At 39.1% G+C, this 26863-nt stretch overlaps 3 protein-coding genes across 3 annotated transcripts; 2 read left to right on the forward strand and 1 right to left on the reverse strand.

Annotated features, from left to right (window-relative positions):
• Positions 1-3097: 3097 nt before the first annotated feature.
• LOC110061265 (shootin-1-like) lies at positions 3098-22215 on the forward strand. Its single transcript, XM_020768105.2, has 18 exons — positions 3098-3256; positions 3375-3427; positions 3602-3662; positions 6268-6362; positions 11471-11545; positions 12062-12143; positions 13057-13133; positions 13972-14053; positions 14917-15011; positions 15320-15466; positions 16027-16081; positions 16568-16666; positions 17522-17645; positions 17955-18013; positions 18845-18930; positions 19323-19385; positions 19744-20035; positions 20461-22215. The coding sequence occupies exons 1-18, from the start codon at positions 3142-3144 to the stop codon at positions 20508-20510; spliced, it is 1710 nt and encodes a 569-aa protein (XP_020623764.2). The 5' UTR covers positions 3098-3141; the 3' UTR covers positions 20511-22215.
• Positions 6568-10103, reverse strand: LOC110065076 (uncharacterized). The gene has a single exon (XM_089291005.1). The coding sequence runs from the start codon at positions 8620-8622 to the stop codon at positions 7588-7590; it is 1035 nt and encodes a 344-aa protein (XP_089147131.1). The 5' UTR covers positions 8623-10103; the 3' UTR covers positions 6568-7587.
• Positions 22216-23527: 1312 nt separating the features above from the next.
• On the forward strand, positions 23528-26616 carry LOC110061208 (beta-1,4-galactosyltransferase galt-1-like). Its single transcript, XM_020768037.2, has one exon. The coding sequence runs from the start codon at positions 23635-23637 to the stop codon at positions 25123-25125; it is 1491 nt and encodes a 496-aa protein (XP_020623696.2). The 5' UTR covers positions 23528-23634; the 3' UTR covers positions 25126-26616.
• Positions 26617-26863: the final 247 nt, after the last annotated feature.

Below are 26863 nucleotides of genomic sequence, written 5' to 3' on the forward strand. Positions count from 1 at the left end.
TTATAAAGATTCTGTAAATTGAAGACACGGTGATACCCGAGCCGCGATATTGACTGAAATGGTCGTACTGACTTGTGACAATTAAGTTGAACCCACCAAGGACTGTTGACAAAGTTTGCACGAGTCCCACAGCCAATACCTTCTCGGCTAAGCGGACCAATCTGAGTTCAATAGATCAGACTTAAAACATCATCGACATCATCGACTGGCAAATACTATTCACTTGACTCTGAAGACGACTTCCGCTCAGGTTGTCGAAACGTCAGTCACCAACAACAGTTCTTTTCAGAACCACACTTAGGCCCGGTTCGCACTAGAGCCAAAAATTGGAAATATTTGAATTCGCTCTGGTGCGACCCGGCCCTTAGCCGGACGATGACAATAATGATATGAACCACTGATACTCCTGGTTTCAAACCATTTACTATAAATTAAGGAAACATTGGCCAATTTGTTGGCGCTTTGTTTTCTCTAACATCGAATGATACCATCGAATCGTGTCAATGAGCCTTGACTGATGTGCCCCCAGTACTAAGAGCTGCTAAGGAGCGACGCGCAGACTTTCAATTTCAATTCAATTTCAATTTTTAGTTTCAATTTTATTGCTTGCCCATTGCTTTTACACAGGACATTTCTCGTTATTACATGTTGTTATCGATTTTATTGGCAGAAGATCCCAGCAAGTTTTTACAAACTTTTCTTGGGGATCCCCTTTTACAATTTATAATTTCTACTATGCATCTATCTATCTAACGGAGAGCTGAGTACTTACTTGTTGAGTAAATGGTTCTTGTTCTAAGAGGACTAACGGGAGAGAGGCCAAAAGAACAGGTCTCCAAGTGAAAGCTTAAGAGCACTTTTTAGCCAGACCTATTAAACGAGAAGATTTATGACATTAAGAGCAAGCCATCATTCACTTAGTTTTTCGACCCTGATCCATCTAATTTTAGAGCCACAAAGATTTGGATTTATCAAGAAAATCTTCACAGAAGATTTTAGTTAGGATGCGAAAACATAGCGCAATGTTTGTTTTTGTTTAATATTCAACAAAAGTAGCGTACACACGGCTTGGTAATTGCACTTATCTCAGCACAGTGCAAGTTAAGTACAGTGCACTCCCGATAACTCGAACCTTCAGGGGAAATCAATTTAAGACAAGTTCAAGTTATCAGGAGTTGGAGGTTTTAGGAGATTAACAGTGTAGGCAACAAATAACCTGAAATTAGAATGTAGAGAATAAAACGATGAGTGTACTGTTTCCTTCTGGTCCATTAGTGAGAAAGATTGAAACTTCAACGTTCTTTTCCCAACATAGTAAATCATAACAGATGTGAAGGGAATAAAACAAAGTAGAGGAAAACAACAAAACAGTACTATATGGTGGGATAGAGCAGAACATAATTGCAACCAGTTAACTCATATGTATCTTTTACCGAGTTTCTCTCACTTAGTTTGGGCGAGACCAAAATAAAAACCACGAGAGACTGAACGAGGGCAAAAGCAAGGGAGTGGGGCCGTGGGTACTGTGGACAAAGAAAAAGAGAAATGAAATGGCTGACGACAGTTTTACTCAAAAAGTGGTAAATTCCCTGGTACTCATTTATACACCTGGGTTGCCCAAGAACATCACACGGCCAGGTCAGCCAAGGCCAGGGCTCGAACCTGGACCGCTCGATCCGGAGTCCATCTCTCTAACCATTAGGTAAACTGCTGCAAACATGCTCATTTTTTCTTTTGGAAAAGGAGAAGGGAAAAAAAGTATAGGGAGGGAGGATATGACCGCAGGTTAACCATTAAGCCGCTGCATCCCCACAATCGTGTTACCGAGGATAAAATTTACAAAGGAGATGACTTTAAAAAATGGCTTCGAGGTTCGAGATAAAGAGGACTCGAATCTCGAGAGTAAAACTGCAGTTAATGGTAAGGGTCGGTAAGAAGCAAATCTAGAACCAATCCAGGGAAAATCAATTTTGTTTCGTGTTAACGGGAGATCCGAATTTCTCATTGGGGTTTTTGGGTTATTTGACGTCAACTGTAAACAGTCATGCACACATTGCGTGCCTATGTATCTTCATTGAGGCATTTTGTATGTCAAAGTTCATATTTATTTCTGAGCTGTAATGTGCCTTTTCATGCAGGCCCACTTGATCAAAGGGTGTATAACACCGGGGGGTACTCCCTTACATGGGATATATAGGTATGTGCGGCCCCAAAGGGTAGGGTTTTTCAGCCATTTTGGTCAGAAATAGGGTATCGATTTTGGCCATTTTGGTCTTAAATAGGGAATGGTTTTAGCACTCTAGTCTTGAATTAGGCATGTTTCTTAGAAGAAGCTATTTTTTTCATCATTATCAATAAGACCGTCAACAAAAGCCCTTCATAGCTTACGTTTAGGGCAACTGTGCCAGACGCAACGGTCATAAATAGGGTATCGAATTTTTGGACAGGTCACAAACCCCGGAAACTCTTCGGGCCCGCAAAAGCATTTTTAGTTAATCGGTGTTAAAGACAGAGAGGTGTATACGCCTGAAACTTCTTGTATGAAGAGAACCTCTGCTCATATTAAGAATATGTGCATAAAACAGCTCTGTAGTCATAAGGTTTGAGATTTTGCTACGGCTTTTCTCTTTTCGGGTGCGAAAACTTTTCGGGACCTTCGAGAAACGGGCCCCAGGTCATAAATAGGGTAGCAAAAATCGCAGAGTTTGGTCATAAATAGGGTAAGGGTTTTGGGAAGTGGGTCGCACGCCCCCACCCAACTTTTCTGGGAGTAGCCCCCTCCGGAGGTATAACATTAACCATCTTGTAAATGACTAGTAAGTGGGTAGCTTAGTTTCCTGGTTTGTTATGTTAGCACCAATCCACTGGTCATGGATGAGGTATTTGGATGATTTGAGTTTCCAAAATTTCTTGTAGTCGATACTCCCTATAAAGAAATGCAGGGTAGTTGCTCAGTGGTTTGAAAATCTCTCATTTAATATCAATCATATACACGTTTTTGTTTATATAAAAGTTGTGCCAGTTTTTGCCCTTTCGTAAATTGTCTTTTCCGCGTTTTGCACCGGATGTTGTTACTTAACACGTGATCACTAATGCAAACTACGTCTTGTTGTGTGACAAGAAAAATTTGTCGATGGAAAAATGGCGGATGCTTCAAATGCTTCACAGGCGTATGGACTCGACTTACACGAAACCCGGAAGAGGTTGGAAGTATTAGATAGAAATTACCGAAACCTAAAGGGGCTATCTCAAAGAGGTTGGTGGTAATCTATACCGAGAACAATCTGACAAGGAAGTCGGCGACTTCGTTTCATTTACTCAGCTGTGCACTTTTTCGAGTGATTGATCGTGTTATTGATTTCTTTCGTTTTTAGCGGTCATTGAATTCGAAGATCTGCAGAAAAAGTGTCAGGATTACTTTGAAAAGGTAAGTGTATTATATGGAAATTGTTTTTTTTTTTTTCATCTTGGGAAACTGCAGCTGGTTCTTGATAAATTGAAGAATAAAGAACCAGCGAGCTTCCAATTAAAACCCAAATACCTTCAGCAGTCATCCGCGTATATTAAATCATTGTTAATTTCCTTTTCTTTTTTATTTCAGTTCAAAGAGCAGGAGGCGAAATATTCGAAAGCCAAAGGGGACTTGGAGAAACTGAAAGAAGGTAGGAACGGGAGTTTTGCTCATGAGATTTCGACGGAAAGAAGATTGCATTTGAATACTTTTCGAAAGTCGTGAAATCCGAGTCACTGATAATAACATGGAGAGGATATTTCATCACTGACAGTCTGCTACTTCCCGTTTTATATCAGCGCAAATGCGCAGGCTAGGCAAGCAAATGATATAAGGAATATCGTATAGAAGCCCATTGTTGTATGCCTGCTACATAAGGCATATTTTAGAGGTCAAGAGAATGTTGGTTGTATTGAAGACATACCCGTGAGCAAAATTGCAAAATAATGAAATAATCGGGCTCCTTTTATCATTGCGGTTGTATCTTGGTCAGTGAGGTGAAATTTTAAACGGTGCTTGTTCAGAATTTTACGACCAAACAACTCTGTAGAAGCAGCCACTTTACTGACATTAGTATTTCAAAGAAAAGTTTAATGTACGTTCTTTTAGCTTATCAAGCGAGTGCTAAAATTGTTGATTTTGAAATATAAGAATACACTACTTATTTCTCTTCGGAAGTCAATTAGCTAAGCATCAGATAGTAAGGTAGTGTAAACAAATTTCCTATTGTTCAAGCTATGTTTGATTTGAAAGCCGTGAGTATTTTAATACAACATAATTTGTAGTGTCATAAAAGAGATTTTTACATGCATGTACCCTCTGGGATATTCTCAATTTGTACACAAAGATTCAATTGAATGTATAAATTAGTTCCTCTTTTTTCCCATATTTGTGCTGATTAATTTCATTTCATTTCTTTTGTCATAGTTTTAATTTACGGTGCATAAGCTCAAAAGCTTATATTGTAAACAAACAACATTTCATCAAATCCCTAGCCATATTTTTCTTCGTTAAACCTTAAAAGGTAGAGACAGAAAATTAGTGAGTAGAGAATTTGTGTAAAAGTCAAAGGTTATCTTTCATCCTTTCAACAGCGTCTTATTTAATTCGAAAACATTCTTTAAAATTTGTGTTGTGGAGAAATCAAGTAAATATTATTCTTTAAAAATTCAATTTACCATTGTTGAAAGATGTATTGACTTCCTTTACATTGAGGACAGATAAAATTTTAGATTTAAATTTAAATTCAGTAACATTTGAATGGAGAAAGAAATCTAACACAAATTTTAGTCCTGATTGGCTGTGATTCTATTTCTCTTTATCTCCCAGAATCTCCCAGTGTGGCCACTTGTAATAAGTGGTCACCTCCTGCAACAGATGATCTTTCCAAAAATAGAACTAAATTTTCCCAGTCAAGAGTCAGAATCTTTTGTAAGTAAATCCCCACTTGTAATTCAGTGGGGGTGGCAGGGGGGGGGGGGGTGGACATGAGGGTGGAAGCCTGGGAAGTTAGGGACAGGAGGGATATGGGTAGGATATGGGAGGGGTAAAGGAGAGGTAGAGAAGGGGTACAGGAGGTGGAAGGGGAAAGGGCAGGAAGCAGGAATTCTAAGAAGGCAGGAAGTGGGCCTAAAATTTTGTTGTTTTTGAGACTTCTGAGGAAATGAGCAGACAAACTCTGCTTGGTCTGTAAAGTGGACTTATCTCTTGTGAAATGATAAACTCTTTTTGCAGTGGTTACATCATAAGTTGTGAAATGAAGACAAGTAAGGCTTAGTACGTGAAGTTGGGGTATATAAATATCTCAGTTTTCTTCCTCCATAACATCGCCACAGATTTCCAAGTTAAATATACCAAATGTTTGAAAGCTAAGTGAATGCAGATTTTGTGATACATAATGATTTAAAGTTCAGATACATTGAATAACTCCAAAATCGTGCCATATTTCTACTGTAACAGTACTATGATCAATGCAGCATGCTCTGAATCTTTCAAATAAATAAGTTATGTTCTCCAGCATATCTGCCCAGAATTTTGCATTCAATACATCAGTTGAAAGCTATAGATATGAATATAATAGATTTCTAATTAAAGAAAATTGTGATTTGGCGGTCAGGCTAGCTGCACTGTGTGGAAACACTGTAGTCTCCTTCGACCACCACAGTTGCCTCCACGCGGCACCATCTTGAATTTTGCACAAGGTTGAAATGGTCTGCCAGACTTTTTCAAACTCAAGATCAAATAACTCATGATTGTAGTCCTTAATGGTAAACCTCTTCACATGGTCATCAAGCTTAAGCTGATTTGTAAATTTTTTGCCCAGTTAAAGGACATTACTCTGTTACACTATTTCTATTGCAACTGAAAACAAAATAATTGATGCAATTTATGGCTCCTCTAAATGTCAATGCCCAGCTTGAGGAAGGGCACTGAATATGCTAAAAAGGTTTTTAAAGGAAAGCATGAAGGGAAACCGAATTGTCCAGATGGTTAGGATGGTGGAGAGGTTTCAATCCAATACCTCTTTGGGCAGGTTATGAATTATATTAATTTTTTGGAAGCCACACAATTTGGATCAAAAACAATTGGCTGGGACTTTGCAATATCTGGGTGCGCCCCAAAAGCGATATTTAAATTACCTTTTCCGTCTTATAAAATCAGGTCCTTACGTGTACGTAATCACCTGCTTTGGAAAATACTAACTAAAGACTATTAAATTTGCTAATTTTAGAACTCATTCTTTTCTTACTCAACAGTTTCGAACCTTGCCTTATCTGAGTATGAAAATCTGCATTCGAAGTTTGAGGTGGAGCAAAGTTGCAGGAATAAGGCAGAGGAGTTTGCCACAAATGTGAGCCATTATTATTTTGTTTACAATAAATTAAGAGCATAAATTTATTACTTCATTAAATAGAAATAACTAATCATAGCAGAATACAGCCCGAAATGTTGAATTTATAATCAGTCAGTCTGTGCTGTTTTACAGTACCTACTGAATGCATGATTTTCCATGGATCAGTAGCACAGTTCTGATGTACAAAGGTGTAACATTGGGGTAAAATTGAAAAATTTATTTAAGAATCATTTCTTGTTAGAAATAAGTCAGAAAGTGAAGGAAATTGGTTCCTATCTTGAAATTATGTCATTTCAGTCAATTAAGATGCATTTTAAGCTAATTTTCTATTACCCATGATGCAATGCGGCCACGCCCTTTTTTGTAAAAAATGCATAAATACCGTATTTAAGGAACACTTTGGCAAAAAATGTTAATTACAAGCTACTAAAGACAAAAACAGTTAAAGAGATGCCAGAATTTGTTCATGTTCATCCAATGGAACTTGATAAATTGGCCTTCCCCTCCTTCGCTTTGACACAAGTGGTCCACAAATGTACCGCACAGTTCCTGGGAATACTCCTGCCACCTTATCATCTAGTTTGTATGTGCAATCAATAATGTTCTCCCTTAAAAAGAACTTTCCGAGAAGAACAGCCTGTCCTTTGGAATAAATGCTTCCACTATAAGGATCCTCAAAGTTTTCTTGAAGGGAAATGACTCCACTGCTAGTAACTTTAAGGAGGTAGTAATCATAGTGGCTGTCCTCTTCAGCTGCCACAGCCACAATACTGTCTTTCATTGCCAGGTCAGCAACTTGAACTGAATGTTCAATGGTGCTTGCATCTTCAGTTGTTCTGGTCATGACACCTGAGGGCTCTCTTGACAGAACAATCTCCTTCCAGTTGCCCACCCATTCCTTATTTTCACAGCTGTCAAAATTCTCAACAATGCAACCATGGTAGTAACAAGATCTTTCCCTCGTGAAGACTTTTAGCTGTTCACTGCAAGTCCTTACAGAGTGTAGTTGTCGAATGCCTTTGACAGTGCAGAATCTTCCACCTTCCCTGTTATGTGCAACACTCAGTTCTCCACTAGAAGGCAAATAGAAGACACGCCGCTTTAACTGCACTGACTTCTGCCGAGCAGGAAATGAGGAAACAGCTGGTTAAGAGAAGTTCTCTTTCAGAAAGTTACAAAGATCTTTTGCGTTTGATAGTGTGACTTTCCTGGAGAGAACTGCTTAGGTCGCCTTCTGTTTGAGATGGGAGCCAGCTGCATCTTGTTCTCCCTTTGCATGGGAGGTGGCAAAGTAGTTTCGCTGGACTGTGTATCCAAGAGTTGCCAGGGAACAAGATAGGTCACCATAACAGTGCCAGCTCTTGTACTGTCCTGCACATCCATCTGTGAATTCATGCATTTTCTTAATGGTGCAGTTGGATTCTTCTAAATGCTTTGAAATTAACTTCTGGATGTGAAGGACAGAGTCATGATCCTGGGTGACGTCACCAGAGATTACAAACAAATGCTCCTTACAAATTGCTGGTTCCTCTTCTGTGCTCTGAACACCATCCACCTCAGCATTTGAATGCCTGTAAAGAATTGTTACATGAAGACTTACTTTGTTTACATCAAAGTATTGGGACTGGATTTCATCTTGAAACCGACAGGCATAACCCTCAGAATAGTCATGGATGCACACGGCTTGATCAAGAGGAAGGTTTTCAAGAAGAGAATCTAGCTGTTCCCTTTGCCATTTAGCAAGAAAGGAATGGTAAGGAAACTGTCCTAAAAGCTGAATGAAATAATCGAACAGTTCCTTTGGTCCTGTGCACTTCTCAACAAGGGCTATTTTTTTCATGTCTTTTCCTTCAGTGGTAAGTTTTCCAGTTGACACATAGTCGTACCACTTCCATTTCACTTTGTGATTGCCAACACCTTTCTCCTCTGGCAGCAAAACCAAGTTGTGAACTCCACAGTCTCTGCACTCCCTTTTCAAGCATTTCAATTTATGATAGTCTTGGTCTTCAGGTTTGGGGCAAAGTGTTTGTTCAATAATATTTCCAACTGAGGTATACACTTCTGTAACTGCTTGATTAGCTTCTCTGCTTTCATCGATCACTCTCTTCCTAAACTTCATGCAGTCTTTGAAGACAATTTGAAGTTCAACGTGCTGGCGACACATGCAGGTCTGTCTATCTCGTTCCCTTGCTCCCCTAACAAAATAAAGCTTCAGGTTTTCAAATTTTCGCTGAGATATCTTTATCTCTGGGTGCATTGACGCAAACTCAACGTAAGCTTCCGTTTGGGTTTTTTCAAGCACGTGTTTCGGATGTTCAACCCACGTTTTCACTCCAACTCATTTTCTTATCAAGTCTTTCTTGTTTCCTGTCGGTCTACTTGCCACCATTTTCCAATAATCATAAACAACCTCTTTGGTTTCTTCAGTGACTGCATCCCGCCTGGTTTTTCGTTTGGTTTCAAGCCAGCTTGGCTCTTCACCTTTCAAGATCATTTCGCGTTTCTCAATTCCCGACTTGATGCTTCTTCTATCTAAGGCTATGAGCTTCGAAAGTGTCTTCTGGCTTCTACTCTTTTTAACATTTTCACCAAAAGAAAGTGATTTTGCCGCTCCAAGTGCAGCTCTTCCTTTGTTTGACTTGTCATTTTTGACGGCTTTAAGGCCTTAGGTGAGATCACCAGCAAGCGCTTTTAGTGCAATCACTTCTTTCTCCTCTTCTGGCGTTTTTATTAATCCGTGTTTCTCGAGCACTTTCCTCGTCCGTGGACTTTTTGATATAGCTGCCATTATTTCTGCTTTCTTCTCCGGGGTATCTGGGAGACCCTTCTTAGCTCGTCCAATGGCACGTTTCTTGGCCATCCTGTTTGGGAACGGCGTACCAGTAACTTCGATCCGTGCGGCTTCCGCCGCTTGAACCTGTGTATTTTGGTCTTTCTTTTTTTGACAGTATCGCGTACTTCGTTCTCTAGCCATCTTTCTCTCTCACTCAAGTTTTCCTTTATTTTCTGAAGCTAACTTCTACTGGTTTTGTTCGTGCCGACGTTTCTTTGTCATGTCTTTGATTGGAACATACTGTAGTTGTCCGCTCTTGGCTTCTCGACTTTTCTTTCTGGCTTCTCGACTTTTCTTTCTGGCTTTCACGACCTTTTGAATAATTTCCTCTCGGTTTTTCTCATAATGTGTTCTTCTTTTCTCTTGTCTTTCCTTCTTCTTTTGTTCTCGCCACATCTGAATCCTAGAAACTCCAGAATCCATAATCGCTGCATTCAATTTTACGGCCTTGTGCTTGCGAACAACACAGTACTTGACTACGTGCTTGAAACAAGCGGCATGTGCTCAGGGAGTTTCCCACTCATTTCCTTACCTGATGAAATATTTACTTCCTAATAAGGAAATCTAGAACAATGCTCATCGATTCTGTAGACTGTAGGATGATTTGGAAGGAATGGAAGCCGCCAAAATGGCCAGAGCGTTGCGCTTGTCTTTGCTCGAAATTCGATCGCTTACCTTCCTCAGGATCAAAATTGTCGACCTTATGTTTCGAACAAACTTCATAGCCAATATTTTCGTCGGCTTTTAACAGATTCGATCGATTTTGGTACCAAAATTTAGCTTGTCATTTGAGCATTTTGATTATGTCAACATTGACACGCTCCAGCGCACTCGTCGTAAACAATGCGACTGGGAAATTTAATGATCAGAATTATCGCGCGCCAGATCACACCGCTTGCCAACTGTTTAGAACGCAGAAAAAATTCAAATCTCGGCGACGTTTCGATATAAACACAAAAAGGTGGAAGGAAAGTGAAAAGCAACTTATGAGCATTACATTTTGAGGTTAAATTGTTCTGTAACTCAGGAATTATAGCTCGCACAATGAATTGAAAATTACCTGTGTCTCCCAAGCTTGAAGCGTGATGCATCATATGGTGAACACTTTTGTTGATTTTAAGGAAGATTTAGCACCAATTTTCAGGCTTTTGTTTGCCATTTTGCTTAAAAAGGAACCTTTTCCATCATCTGTGAAGTCTTACGGTTATAAATGAAACTTAAGTTGGCAAAAACAAGAAAACAGTCAACAGTGAAGCCCACGCACGTTACGCGTGACGCCATGTTTTTGTCGCTAACTTAACAATTCGGCTCCGATTATATTTTTTCAAAAATCCTTTATTCTACTTCTATTTAGTCCAAAACCATCTTCAACACATGTGTAACACTTTTGGAAAGTCTCAAGCAGATCTGATCATTGTGCGCCGAGAAATTCTTAAAAGATTCAAGCAAATCCGTGATTTTTCCATTAGCGCGTGACAAGCGTGCTACTGATCATGACATGTGATCTCAAACGTTCAAAACCTAGCTGATGACTGAGTGTTTGCTGAGCTGCAATCAGTCATAAATATGCCAACATTTTAGGAATCTTGAAAAAAGATTAGCAATCAAAATGGATCAAGTAATTCCAATCACAACCCACACATCAGATGTCACATAACAGGACCCACTTAAATTATTGACAGCAGCAAAAAAATAACAATTGATTGAGTAGAATTTGGGTGTTTTTGAAAGGTGAAGTACAAGGTTGGCACACACAAGTATGGAGGGTTGTTGCAACTTTACATTAGGACACCTGTCTTGGGGAGTATCTCTTGATGTCTCAATTTTTTCAGAGGGTTTTGTTTCAGGTCCATGTATCCTGTTTCATAGTGCGTTTCAAACAAGACTGGCTTAAATCAACAGGGAATCAGTCAGAGGGAAAGAGCTTGTGCTCCCTCAATCATTCCCAAGGGATTTTTTCATTGAAATTCACTCAAAGGGACCAATAACCCTAGAGGTTGGGTGGAGGGTGCACTGATAATCCCAGTTACATTCCTGGATGAAATAGGCACTCGGAGCATGAGCTTCACCTGGAATACTACATGTTTTGCTGCCAGCTTGTTGCAATGTTTTTTAATTGCAAAAATTGCAGTTTAAGATCATTCCTTGATACTCAGACATATACATGAACAAGCCAGCCAATATACAGTTCATACCTGCAGTAATGATTTTTGCTTCCAAACTGTTGCATGAAAACAATCTACTTATAATATATTTACATGTAATGCCACAGATGGTTCAAGAAAACAAGAAGCTCAAGCGTCAAAGCCAGCTACTCATCTCACAAGTTGGTGGACAAGTGAATCTGGTATGTGTTTTTTTTCTTTATTTTCTGGTTTATTCCATAAAGTCAGTCTCCGCTTTAAAGTTGCAGACACTTACTGTGAACACCTTGTTTTTAGCCCCTTTCATTCACCTGCTAGCTTAGTATGGATGCCTTTTTTATAACAGATACCCTCTGTGGTTTTGTTAATGGTGTCCATATGAATTGATGTAATTCTGATTTATTTGTTTTATTATTAACTTTATTTAGCATAATTAATGAAATATTAAAAAAGAGCTCATGGGAAAATCAGCCTTCGTGAGAAAAAGACACTTGACTAAGTTAAGGCAGAGATCAATATGTTTTACAAAAATTTATTCCAGTTCTTCAGAGCATCAAGGCAAGTTTAGCAAGAATCTTACATTTATGGCAAGAATCATAATAATGTTGAGAATTGAAATTATTGGAAGTATTTCACCAAAATAATTCTCAAAAAAATTGTTATATACCATATTTTACTATTGACTTTGTTTGCACTCATTTGTTTTTATATTTTACTAGGAGGAGCTGTCTTCCCCTGAGGTTTTTAAAACTGATGAACAATCTTTAAGTGACAGTGCAGTTCTTCAAGAAGAAATCAAAGGTGTGTTAGTGAGTTCAAAAAACTGTAATCACTGTTCAAGAGCAGTTGTGGATTCACATACCATCAAAGTATTTTTTGTTTGCTTAATGGTCACCTTCTGTTCGGTTCTGTGATTGTTTGTATTTGAATGGTCATGAGAACTAGTCTAGCTGACAAGACCAGGCATGTTGTCGCAGCTGACAGGATCAAAAATCAAAACCAATCAATTACTAGAGTCCTGAATATTTTTGTGCTTCATTGCCACAAGTGCCTGTTACTATGGTATACAAGCCCTGATTACATTATGTGGCATCTTGCAATATTTGGCTGCTTCTTGATTGGCCAGATGTGATTACTTTGGTTTTGGTTACACAACAGTTACAAGATAAACATTCTCTCCTGGTGCCATATTCCTTTGCACTACCAAACCTATTTTGCACATCCAGACCCACAAAGTGTCCAATTGCTATCCTTCACTAATTAACTCTTATTATACTGAACATGTATGTTGGAATACAGGTTTCATCATGGAGTTTGCACAATATGGCCAATTTCAAATAAAATTCTAACTTGCCCCCAAGGTTTAGGGGAATAAAACAAAAGAAGTCACATCAAGGTCATAGGATGAATAAATGATTTTTTTTGCTTTGTAAATCCCCTAAGCCTTGGCGTCAAGTTAGAATTTTATTATATTGAAATTGGCTATATTGTGTTCAGTAACTGGGCAGGGGTTGCACATAGAAGCGGTAAATTAGGGATCTCTAGACCATACTCATGTCTTAAAACAGGAAAAAATTATCTCAACAATACTTTTTTCATTGATTCCAGCCATTACACAACTATCATGCTTTAAATGTAGTCAGTCAGATTAGACAGTAGTGTACTGCCTTATATCTTGAAATGCTGTAAATATTTGCATTCATATTTTTGTTAGAACTGAAAGGTTTAGTGGAATCATTAAAGAATGAGGTGAAGAGTACCAAAGAGGAGTTGACTGCCACACAAAATAAGGTCAGCTGACTGAACGTCACCATTTTAGTGTGTGCAAAATTGACCTGGATGCAGTGCTGTATGCCCCCTACTTAGTTTAAAGAGTGTCATGGTTCTTCTAATATCCCTACCTACTGTTTTGGATTAAAAAATATATTAATTCATTGTATGAATTAAGTAAAAATAAATTACAATATTTAGAGAGGAAGCCACATCAGCCTTAGCTGGTTTTTATGCAGGTCCTCTATCCTGGTCAAACTAGAATAACAGACAAGGGCAATGTGTCAGCATTCTAGCCCAAGAGATGTTTCTTCAATTCCATCAATTCCATCACCATCAAGTCTGATCAGGACCAATTAGGGTGTGAAGTCACAAACTCTGTCTTTAAATTCCAGTGTGCAATAAACTGAGCTAACCTGGTAGTAGGCATCCTACATTCAGTACATGTAGCCAGTAGTTAAGGTCCCAAAACTGGCCTCATGAACACTGTGAATAGCATATTATTATTATATGTTTCAGTTGTGCCATTCCAGAAAATATCTATGTCCACCCCAAGAAAGGTTAACAGAAATACCAAGGGAGAGGGGGGTTTCAAAAGCCAAGATTCTTAAGGGAAAGTATGGAGCTAAACTGGAATTGTCAGAGGGGTGCGGGGATTCAAACAAAAAATCTTTCTTGGATGGTATATGGATATTTTCTGGAGCAACACATTTTTATGTCACAAATGGGAACTTTAATTGCTATCTTTTCTTAACTCACTTCAATCCACTTTGCATTATGTAATAATTATGATATTATTATGTTATAAAATATTGCACAACCAAATTTTGTAGGTTTTGTTTGTTTGTTATTTTTTCAGTTAAACAAAGAAAAACATTCCCATGAAAGTACAAAGAAGAGGCTGTTTGCAAATGAAAAACAGTTCAAACAGTTAAACAGAGGTAACTCTTTAATACAAATCAGAGATGAACGGTTTAGTTGGTATTTGTACATTGGGCTCCATCACTGCTTTTTTCATGTTGCCCAAAGATCTAACAGTAGCCATTAATGTCTACATCTGATTCTCCAGGTGTTGAGATCAAGGCACTGTCAGAGTTATGGTACCGTGCATGAAAATAAACCAGGACGTGCAACAGGTTTAAATCAAACTTCTTGACCTGAAGTGCAATGCACTAACCGTTGTTTATTGAAAAGTACTCTGTAAATCTCAGTTGCAAGGGGAAAGTGCAAGAAATTTGTTTTCAACAAACTTGTAATTTACACTTACATTTTTAACTTAACAGTTCTGAAGGGACATTGTATTAATCAAACTTATATTTAGTGCAGAGAACAAATATCTCGAGTTTGTACAGAGGGCTCATGGTTAGTGTGCCTTACCCTGGATTGAGTGGTCTGGGTTCGAGCCCTGGCTGGGGACATTGTATTGTGTTCTTGAGCAAGACACTTTACTCTCACAGTGACTCTCTCCACCCAGGTGTACAAATTGGTACTGGTGAATTTAATGCTGGGGGTAACCCTGCGATGGACTAGCATCCCATCCAGGGGGGAGTAGAAATATTCCTGGTCCCTTCGTGCTACAGAAACCGGGATAAGCTCTGGCCTGATGGGCCACTTGGCATGTATGCAGACTTAACCTGACTGACATAGTCCTCTTTGCTCCAACTGGAGCATTGGGCCTCCACTGCAGCTTTCCATTGGACCTGGTTTTGTGTGGTCTGTTTCACCTGATTCCATGACATCCCCAAGTTGTCATTCTCCTGCTGTATACATGCAGACCAGTACATTATTCGCATTTTGTTTTCAGTTTCTGTACTGGCCCTTGAAGAGTATAGCACCCTGCAACAAAAGTATGCTCTTGAAAGTCAATGTCGTTTTGAAGCTGAAAAGTATGCAGCAGAGGTTAGTGACTTTGGTTCAAGACATTACTTCAACCTTTAATTGCAGTGAGCTGTGTGTAACTTTAACATTACTTAGTATTATAGGTTTGCAATGCATGTTTAGGGTTCCATTTCTTAGCTCTCCACACGCACTGCATATCCGTAATCCCAAGGTAATCCACCATTTTCCTGATTGCTGTCGTCACACAACGTTTAAGGTGTTGTGCTATGAACAATGTTACAGGAACGATTTCCTAGGAGAGTCGATCAATGTAAAGATTTTTACATCTCTTGGGAATTCCAAAAACCTTGAAATTTAAACAACCACAGGTGTTAAGGGAGAAAGATGTGTTGGATCAGCAAAGGAAATATATCTCTGAGACAACAAGCAAAGATGAACAACTGAAGAAAGCACTGGAAGAGATCAGTGTACTGAACAAGAAGCTTGCAGAAGAAAGAACAGAATCTGAAGAAAAGGTGAGAATCTGTGGCAAGTCTGGTCTTCATTTTCTAATCAAACTATTAATTCCACTCACAGATTTGGTAGTTTCTCCTTACCTGTTCGCTTTGAAATGTATTAACATTTATTCTTGCAGTATAAAATAAAGTCTTTACTTACTTTACTTACTTACTTAACATTGTGAGGAGAAATTCATTGTTGATCAAGTGCACTAAATAGTAAAGTATGATGTAATTTTAGTCTGTCCACAGACCCCCTATTTTCTCTTGGGTTCGTCAAGATCGCAAGCTTAGCAAACTATTAACCAGGCACGTGGGATACACGTACTAAAACGCAACAGGGTGGGGCTGGGGAAAGATCCGTTCTCATGCTCCACACTCGCATCGCTCAACTCATGAAATAAAACAATGTTCTAGACAGCAAACGTCATTGATGTGATCACTTAGCAGATTTGCTCTGCAGAAAGGCGGGGTTGGAAAGCTTCTATCTAAATTGATAGCATCATTAAACTTTAACACCTATTTTTAATGGTGCATTTTGTACCATAGGTAAAAACTCTTTGTTTGATGAATTGCAGATAAAGGATCTTCTGGAAGAAATGAAGGCTTCCAAGGACGAAGGGTATATCAGTGGTGAGTAAAGCTACATTGAAAAAATCTAAGACTGATATTATCAGAATAAATTGTAGACCTAAGTATTAACATAGTATAGTATTGGGGTACCGAGAGCTGGATCACATTGTAGGCAAAAGAAGTCAGTTTCTTAAATTTGCAGATGTTAGTTTATTCAGTGTGGTGAAGTGAAAATTGATGTTTTTGTAGGCATATTCAATCACTAGATGCGATGATCATGTTAAGTTTTCAAAGTGTTTCGAAAAACTTTTGGACCACCACTGAAATACTTTTGAAAACTCTTTGGAAACACTGAAAAAATCTTTTAGAAACTGATTGAAAACTTCATTGAAAACGATTTAGAAACTCTTTTTGAAACGCGTGGCAAACTCCCTGTAAATCCTTTGGTAACCCAGTTTTCCGGGAGTTCTAAACCCATTGGAAACCTTTTTAAGCAAGACATTTTCTCTGTGTTGGCTCACGTACGTTTGCTATTTTTAATTACAGTGACAGAAGGGAAGCTTCAGGTGGCACAAGAGCATATAGAGTCTCTAGAACAGCAGCTTGCAGATGCAGAGAAGAAAGCCTCTGATGCTAACCAGAAAGGTATTTGCTTTTATACCATCCGTCTTAAAAGGAACCTGTTACCTCCTTAAGCTCTTAGTATCACTTACAGTCGTTATCTGGGTTGTCACGCAATGTTTTGGAGTATATCTGATAGATCTGTGACATTCTGCGTGACAAGTCAAACAACATTTGTGATGAAGACCATCTTTTGCCCAGTTGTAACACTTATCAGACTCTGAGCTATAAACCCTGCCTCAATAGTCACATTACACAAGTCTTAAAGAGTTCCGGATTATCTCATCTGTTTGAGGCGATATTGAGTTATAGAGCTTAGAACAAGGTGTATGTTCTTTCTGCTTTGCTGGGGAGAGTTAGAGTTCGTTGTAATGTAATGCGCCAGTAAATGGGGAACCGATGTCTTTACTTTGTTCATTACTGAGCTGGGAAGTAGGTAGTAGGATTCCTGATTCACATGCCAATGGAAATAATAGACTTTTTCTTCTCCAAATCCGTGTTGCGTTTGGTTCATTTACTGCTACCAAGTTAGCAAGTAGTAAAGAGTGAACTGTTCTGTTTTCAGTGTTCATATTTTAAGGTTACCCTTCAGATGCATGTATATTGTCTTACGTTCATCGTGTGTTAGTTTTGTTACTTTGTGCATGTTTTCTTGTTGGGCGATTGGTTTCCACTGTTACAGTGTGTGCTTTTTTTTCACAAATGTGCTCATATTCAGGCACACTGCAGTTGTGTTTGTTTCACTAGAAGAGAGAAGGAATCATTTAATTTCTTTGCTTGTGAGAGGGACCCCTGGGTCTATAGATTAGAGAATCCTATACTTTGCAGGTATTGTACAGGCTTCTCATCTTGTGCAGAGTTTACTTTTTGTCTTTATAGTTTCAGAGCTGGAGAAAAGCTTAGAAGAAGCACAGAAACAGGCAGCTGCCCCACCCCTGCCAGTAGCAGCTGCTCCACCCCCTCCCCCTCCCCCTCCTCCACCACCTCCCACTCAACTTATCAAGTAAGTCGAATTGATATGAAATGACAACGATGTGTTTAAAGTCCTACAAATCTAGAGACAGTACTTTATTTTTCTCGCTATAGGTAGATATGCTTCACTTTAATTAGTCTTTTTTCTATTGGATTCCTCCATTTCCTTTTTTTGCTTCAAACCCTGATTTTCAGTCAGTTGTTTACAATCGATTCAATGCTTGATATTTCTTGATTCGCTGCCCAGAGTAAATGGTTAACAATGTAATAGCGAGACAGTAGCTAGTAGTCAGAGTGAGTAATGTTATTGATCAAGGGACATGTGGTGTTTGAAATGTAGGAAGTTCATGAACATTGTGGGACCAAAGAAAAAGAAGGACAGTCTAAAGCGGAACAAAGGTATGTAAAGAAAATGATTGTCATAAAAAATACAAACGCCCATTTGTCAGTCATTAAGTCAGTCAGTCACTTGCTCATTTTGTCACTCGGTCACCCATTCACCCGGTCACTCGGTCACTTGGTCACCCATTCACGCGGTCACTCGGTCACCTATTCACTCGATCACTCGGTCACCCATTCACTCGGTACTCAGTCACTTGGTCACCCATTCACTCGATCGTTCGGTCACTCAGTCACTTGGTCACCCATTCACTTAGTCACTCGGTCACTCGGTCACTTCATCAGCCATTCACTCGGTCACTCGGTCACTCCGTCACCCATTCACTTGGTCACTCGGTCACTTGGTCACCCATTCACACGGTCGCTCGGTCACCTATTCACTCAATCACTCGGTCACCCATTCACTCGGTCACTCGGTCACTTGGTCACCCATTCACTTGTTCACTTGGTCGCTTAGTCACTCGGTCACTCCGTCACCCATTCACTCGGTCACTCAGTCACTCGCTTACCCATTCACCTGGTCACTCGGTCACTCGGTCACTTGGTCACCCATTCACTCGGTCACTTGGTGGCTCAGTCACTCAGTCACCCATTTACTTAGTCACTCGGTCACTTGGTCACTCCGTTACCCATTCACTCGGTCACTTCGTCACCCATTCACTCGGTCACTCGGTCATTTAGTCACTCAGTCTCCCAGGCTGGATCGGCTCGTTCGTCGGTAGAACACGTGTACGTTAAGCAAATAGAAATAATTAAAGAAACTGTTGCCTGTACTCAAAATTTGCTTTGTTTATAAAGCAATATTGATAGTAAATTTAATTGCTTGTTTAGGTCCAAAAGACCCACTTGCTAATGCCATGACTGAAATGATGGAAAGAATAAAAACTGGTAACATACAGCTTAAGCCTGTCAGAACTGTAAGTATGGATTTATCTTTGATGGTTTAAATAGTAATGTTCTGAGTGTGATATATTCTCTACCTTGCGAAGCTAAGAGTTCCAAAGTAAAGGATACATTTTGTTCTCGGGAAAATTGAGAAGGAATCCTCTCATTAGTTTTTATTGAAATAGTTACATACCCGACACTTTTACTACATAAATACTACCACATGAAAGTTACTACGCAACAGATTTATAGAAACGGTTGAATCGCCTTGTACATATGCATTATAATGAAAAGTACCACATGAAATTACTGCTCAATAGCTTTCAATTGAATACTCACACACTAGGGTTTTGTCCACACACTAAACGTTAGATCCATCATGACCTAAACAATGTCATATTAACTAGCTTTGTTTTGTTTTTAGCCTTCAAGTGGAAGCAACGAAAGCGACGAAACAGACGCCATATCAGATTTGGGGAATTTGCTGGTAGGTAAATTTTATGTCTCGTAATTTTTCATTCAGTTGTCGTTACAGTACCCCATTGGTCTCTCGTAGTTGTTGATTGGGCTTTTCAAATATATAAAATTTAACATTAGTACGAGATTTGTGATTGGATGCATACAGCTAGCCATGTGCATGAATCACACGTTCCTCGATTGGTTAACAAGCGTGTGCGCTAATTCGATCGACGTCAATAAATATAGACTAACAATTCTTGTTTATTCGGGTAAATAATACCAGTATTTCTGTAAATTGGGGGACCGTTTTGCTAGCAAAGTAAAGGGCGTGTCCGACTCTAACTTGGATGTAAGAACGGTCTTTATTTGTGATTTTCATTTTGCAGAAATCGTTGAAGAGAAATCCGAGCGTTGATGTCGGCCCAGGAATAACCTCACCCACAGACGAACCGGGAGTTGAATGGGCAAACATCAAACTGCGCAAACTGAGCTCCAATGTTGAATCTTGTAGAGGGACATCAGGAGGAGCCGAGAATAATAACAGCGAACTAAAAACAGTGACTTTAAGAAAACCACGAAGTCACTCTGCCGGAGACATTCTTAATGAACGACCGAAAGACGAGGCTACTGCAGAGCTGAAGAGGATTCTACAGAGACAAAAAGCCGCCGCAGAGAAAGGTGAGAGGTGTTTATTTTATTCTTTGTGCTTCTTCAGTTTAACCTACCCTTGATTTTGAGTGCGACGCCTTCGCGAAGAGTTCTCTTTGGGTTTTGCACTTTTTTCCGCTGTTTTAATTGGTGTAACTGCAATCACTTTGATTTAGTATTTCTGATGTTCATCACCAAAATGAGCCAACCATGTTCACTTTGATATACGAGACGCAAATAGTTCGTTAAGTGTGTGATTACTACGTATATCGTTTCTGAATTTTATTTATCTTGGTTCTTGTAGTCTGCCCAGTCTACCAGTAGCCCCGCTTCTAGGAATTGTTGCCATTCCGCCCCTCTTACGGGAGAAAGAATGAGCCTGGAACGGGCAGAGAGACAGAGAGATTTACCACATCCCCTAATATTTTTTATTTCCTAACTTTGCTTTATTTTAGAAGAACCAGAGAAAAAGGATGGAAGCGTTTGTGAAAATGGAGCGGCATGAGTGAGACAAATAGAGGTTTTGGAGAAGATTTTGAATTGTTTTACAGACACCCATTTTATGAGTGTTTAACTTTAAAAAAAAGCAATACATGATAGATGGCTATTTTGTGAATTTGTGTCGCGTTGCACCCTCCGTCACGCAACTTTCTACGTTAGGTAGAAGTGTTACGTGACACGTCCGAAATCTCGGAGAATGCGTTTGTTGGTTGATAATGTTTTCTGTAAACACGTGACTGACAAATTGCATTTCCTGATAACCTAGGATTTTAACACAAGGTCTTGCTAGAACTTGAGAGGCAAAATACTATTGTAGTAATGTTTAACATGCATATCGCATCAACAGTTCAGAACATCAAAGTCAAAAGAAAAAAAACAGCTATTTGTATTGTAAAAGAATGCCTTATATTTAAGTCTAGAGAAAAGAAGTCGTATTTGTTGGTTTTCTTTTCTCAGGAGTGTTCGAGGGAAACAGTTTAAATGCAGTTATGAGAATTGATTGCGAGCTTAAGCCAGGTTTTCACTGGCGACGCAAGCACAAGCGAAGGCACCGGCGCAAGCACAGCAATTCTTATTTCACCGTGAAGACGGCCTTGTCGCAGGCATAAGCGCAAGCGCAAGAACAAGCACAAGGATCAAAATTTTGCCTTTTTCTTGCCCTCGTGCTTATCCTTGCGTTTGCGTTGCAACAAGTGAAAACGAAATACCGCTCAGGCATAACAAAAGCACAAGGATATTACCACACGTGGTTATGTTTGGCCAAGAAAACGCTGCATCCAGATTGCTTTGCGCCTAAACAGTTTCGAAGGTTCGGATGATTTTGCTTGTGCTTGTGTTTGCGTCGAATTTCGTTTTCATTTGGGTCATCCCTATTGCTTGCGTGTGTGCTTGCGCGTGTGCTTGCGCTTGTGCTTGCGCTTGTGCTTGCGCTTGTACTTGCGCTTGTGCTTGCGTCGCTAAGGAAAGTCAGGCTTAGTCGAGTCCGAAAAAAAATGCAATAATAAAACAAAAAAAATATCGTCACTATTAGAAACGTTACACCACAACATTGGATACAATCATAAAAGCTGAAAAACTAGAAGCCTTTGAGCTTGTTTATCTTTTTATTTTTTTACAATGTGAAAATATTTCGCTTTTTGTACTTGATAAAATTAAACGAAATCAAAAGATATGAAAAGAGAAACCCAAGAAAATATTATGAAGTCACTTATCAGATTTCGACTAATTACAAATTATAGGGTGAGATGACTCCACCGAAATTTTTTTGCAGCTGAAAGCAGCCCGCTAGTTACATTAAGATTAGATTGAGGTACCTTTTTAGGTGGTGCGTTGCCGCAGAACCTTTGTTTGAGAGCCCCTTAGGAGAGTGTCCCATGGAAACGATCCTAGGGAATATCTTGAAATATTTTTTATAAAAATGGAGGTGTGTTAAATCAAAGTTTGCACTGAAAATAGTGGAAATGTACACTCAAAAGTTCCCATGTAGACATAAGCTTCTGTGTATGCTTTAGTAGTATATAATTAGATGTAGCTAAAATATGAAATGCTTACACATTAATTTCTAGAAACAGTCAACTATCTTAAACTGGGAGTAACTAAATAGCGGCGTGTGTTGCCTGTTTAGAAGCCAGAACCTCGAAGTACTTTTTGTCAAGCCGAGTTTTGTGCGCAAATTAAGGTTGTGTAAAATAAAGTTAAACATTCTCCGACAGGTTTGTCAACGTTTTATTGTTCTCAACATGTGTTTTTGTAGACGACGAATAGTTATCTGAAAATGAAAATACTCCGACTTCGCTCAAGCTACAAGTTTAAAACGACAATGTGAAGTGCCAGTCTACCAAATGGCTTGCTATGGCTATTCTGATTTGATTTCACTCATTACAATGTCTGCGCAAAAGAAAAACAAGGAAGTGTATGACATGGTTAAGTCTTAGAGAGAGTTAACTGTTATTTGTTTGGAGATTTGTTACTAAGGAACAACATATGGCAATGGATTACCTTTAGGTTGATGATCCTTGACTAGTTAGCTGTAAATAACAACAAGTTACAGGTAACTAAACTGCTAGCATGCAAAGAAAATTATCGTTAACAAAGTAAAAAAGAATGGTTATCGACAAATAAACTGAAACTTCGTAAGTTGTTGATGACAAATAGTTGTCGACAGTCTACTAGTTTTCCAGAAATAGAGCGAGAGAGTTGTCGACAACTAAGCAACTATCATTAGTATTAGCAGCGGTTTCGGCAACGTACCTTGTTCCCAGGCTCTCTCTCCTCTACCTCCCTTGGTCTTTGAGGAGAGAGAGCCTGAGAACGAGGTTGCAGTTTAGTACTTTGACATGCGCAGAGTGATACTAAAACGATAGTTAAAAAGCTCTTAAACAAAGTCTCACCTGAAATTTAGGTTAATGTGAGGAAGAGCTTCATCGAACACGAATAGATATCGACTAACTTAAGTTGTCGATAACTGACTCTGCCGAAGGTCTTCGACTGTTGTACTTCATAATGAAACTTTTCCGTGTTTGTCTGTTTATGAAAGCCCAGAAAATGATGTAAAGTTTTTTTTAAAGCCTTGACCTTGCCGATATCTCCCCCTACTGAGCTTTTAGCCATTGAGAAGGGTTCCATATCAGGTAACAGCACGTCATTAGCAAACTCCCGGAGTTCTTAATAACTAAGTAAATGTCCACCGAGTACATTAACTTAATTATTCAGCGAAATTTTGATCGGTTTTCAGATTTGGGTTGGTATCCCGCAGTGTGTAACTTTCATATCGTTATTGTCTACCTCGAGCGCGGTCCAGATATGAACTGAATCCCACAAATCTGATTGGCTAGTCGAACAGTCTAGTTTTATTTTTCATGTGGGTCTCTCAAGTGCTTGCCATTTTTAACAGAACTTTCTAGAATTCTTTTTTTGATCGTTATTTCATGTTTTTGTTCATAAGTGGACCTCAACTTTGTTTCGATGCATTAATGAACAAAAACAGAAGTCGGTCAATATTTTCATATCGGGACCTCACGCCTGGTCAAAAACAAATATCTTTTTGTCTCGACAAAATAAAGTAGTGTGTATTGTATATTGAACGCGGTCACATCTTTTTGAGTCCCATCCAGTCAAACAATTCTGCGATGAGGAAGTTTACTTGCGGTGTGCGTTATTGCAGAAGAACGAATATCTTTGCGATTTCCGTGTGTTTTGCCACAGGGCTTTTTTTATTTCTGCTCTTTCAACTTTCCGCGGTTTTACAAGCGACTCCTCGTGAAGGAGTCGGCAGCCTTCAGACACGTTCCTGGCATGACCTAGAAACGTTGACTAGACATGAAGGTAGCGATCATGGTCAATTGGTCGAGAGTCCTAGCAGAGATCTCGAAGAACGCACAACAGTGAAATTAAACCAGGTTAAAACTGGTAGCTCGCTTCTAACTAGCCTAAGAGAAATGACAAGAAGAGAGGGATCCTCGTGTACAGAAACACAGGAAGAGTCAAGATTTCGTGAAGTTGAAAAAGGGACGCTTGTGTATTCGGCCTGGTTTGATGATCGACAAACTCAGTCTTTCATTCGGGTTCTGTTGTTGACTTCAACAAGACATCCTCCGCCGCTGTTTTGCCACTTCGAAAGTGCGGCAAAACAAAAGACAGCAGTGAGTAACGCTTCCTTTTATCAACACAACGAGAATCATTACATGCACTTTGGAGGCTATATAGCTTCTTGTATTCTTCCGCCAACACTCGACAGTACACCCTGTTTTATAAACGTCTCCACAAGATCGACTTCTACGGCTCAAAACGAAAGCTCTGACTCGGTTGTGTTGCCTGTGGGCTTTATCGACCATCAACACAGTGCCGAGAAAGTCAGGCGCAAGCAATACGGAATTTGTATTCCTCCGTTGCATGGTGAAATATTGGTCGACAGGTTGATCGAGTTTTTGGAACTCTCGCAAATTTTGGGAGCTTCGCTTTTCACTTTTTATGAGTTTGCAGTGTCTGAGGAAGTACGTGAGTTATTGAATTATTACGAAGATAAGGGGTTAGCGCGCATTTTTTCGTGGAATTTACCCTCTTATATCGGCAAGTATGATATCCACTATTTTGGGCAGACTCTGTCTATTATGGACTGCTTGTTTCGATCTATGAGTCAACTTGATTTTGTAGCGTTCAATGATTTAGATGAGTTTATCGTGCCCCTTGAACAAGACAACATGATCGCTTTGCTAGAGAAAATCCATCAAGATGAGCATTGCGGTCACTGCTTTCAGAGTGTCATATTTGACCCTGTAAGGGAAGATTTGCAAATCTCCCCACTATTGACGCAACGGGTTTTCCATCGCACAAAAGACGCCACTCCGTTTTGGACTAAATGTGTTGTCAATCCGCGTAGAATATTCGAGCAAGGCGTACATCATGTGAGCAAACCGATAGAAGATTATTACATTGTAAATGAAGTGAATTGGAGAACAGCGCGGGTTTTTCATTACAGAAAATGCGACGATTCGTATGCTTTAATGGCGCCAGAATGTTCTGGCGTCGAGGAAGACAAAACTATGCAAAAATATGGAGAACAGCTAAAGCGTAATTTTGAAATAACTGAGGCAGAACTTGATAATTTTTCTACAAGTTAATAGACCACTCTTAATTTAGTTGACTCAATACTGATACAAAAAGACATACTAAAAGACCTGGAAATTGTGGGACACGGCGTGATTCTGAAAGGTATATTGTGTTTCTTCCAATGCTATACGAGGTCTATAAAACACTTAGGGATTTTTAAAACCGTCGAGCGCACGCTGTTAACTTTACCACAAGACAGTCAAAACGGTAAATGTTTTGTATGGAAAGCATTAAGCCAGATCACCCAAAAACAACTTGGATTTTCGCTGTATATTCAGTTCTCTTTTTCGACCATAATTTGTCGTAGTTATTATGCAGAAGAAGTTATTCCACCCTGCAATCGCCGTGAAAAAAATCGCGGAGAAATCACACATCTATTCACGACAATTTTTTATTTTTTTTTTTATATATATGTTTAAACTAGTATTGACCGCGCATGAAGTAGATAAAATATTTATGCAGACCCTTCAGGGAAATCATACTGGTTATCAAAACTGGGTATCAAAACATTTGCGAAAACTAATTACTTTCGAGTTACCACAACAGAGACTGTAAATTAAGGGCTAATATTTATACTGAATGCAATTGTAAGATGTCCCTTCTCCGTTGCTTATGTACTCAATTGTTAGTCAGATCATATTTAGGCAGGTGTGTTTCAAAGCGCCTTTTTATTCTATCAGATTTTAGTACCGTCGTAATCCTAATAGGAAGGAACACCCTGCGGGCAAGCCACAAGATTATTCTGAAAAACTCACAACAATTATTTCCACCAAAACTCCATACCACCGGCCACTGGTTCTTATATACAAAATGAACAAATTTGTGGATTCGATGCGAAAACAATATAGACTTATATGAAGTGCACAAAATGTCTCTAACAAGGAGATGTAGGCTATTTTCAATTAGTTACTATTCTTTTTTATAAGCTTTTAAACCTGCGGAAGTCCCCTTTCTAGCTATGAATTGCTCTTGGCCTTGAAAACAAAATAATAATTTCAACAACTTCATATTTTATGTAAGTCGGAGCATACCCGCAGAGGGGTCAAAAGACTAAACCAAAAACACACTTGATCTTGAAAAGAAAAAATGTTATTAGCTTTTTTAGGCAATGCCAGGTGACGGTTGAACCTGACAATTGCCTGCAGTGATTTGTTTTGGTGTTTATAATGTAAAAGATATTAGACGGAAAACATAAAAAGGTCGAAAAGATAACATAACATAAGGTCGGAAAACATAAGAACTCTAGCGGTTGCAATTTGAGGAACGAACACTGATGAAGGGGTTATCCGTCACCAAAAACTGAGTCTGGCAGTCTTCAGTATATTCTAGCATATTTCTCAACGTATTCAAACAGAAAAAGGTGTGGTATAACTTTGGTTGGGTAGAGCTGCCTCCACCTGCTTGTTGAAAAAATACTAGAATGTTTTGGTTTTGTCTTCCTGTACGCTTAATGTCTCGCGCCACTTACTCAACCAATCAAATTCAAACCTTGATGAAAACCAAAATTAATCGCGACTTGTTTGTTTTGTCAGACGTTTACCCACGCTTTGTACCGGCTACCTCTAGTTCTGTATAACTGAGTGTGAAACTTGTTTTGTGCTGTTACTCAAAACTAAGGGTTTTGATGGGGGTGTATCGGTTATCACATAAATCTTCGGCGATTTCTCAGCCATTAAAACTTTCAGCCTATTTCTCAGCTATCAGGTTTTTTTTTTTTTTTTGCAGATCTCGGATCTTAACTAACAGTTA

Source organism: Orbicella faveolata, unplaced genomic scaffold (genome assembly GCF_042242905.1).
Source record: "Orbicella faveolata isolate gen_17 unplaced genomic scaffold, um_ofav_v1 contig_1, whole genome shotgun sequence".
Classification (NCBI taxonomy): Eukaryota; Metazoa; Cnidaria; class Anthozoa; order Scleractinia; family Merulinidae; genus Orbicella; species Orbicella faveolata.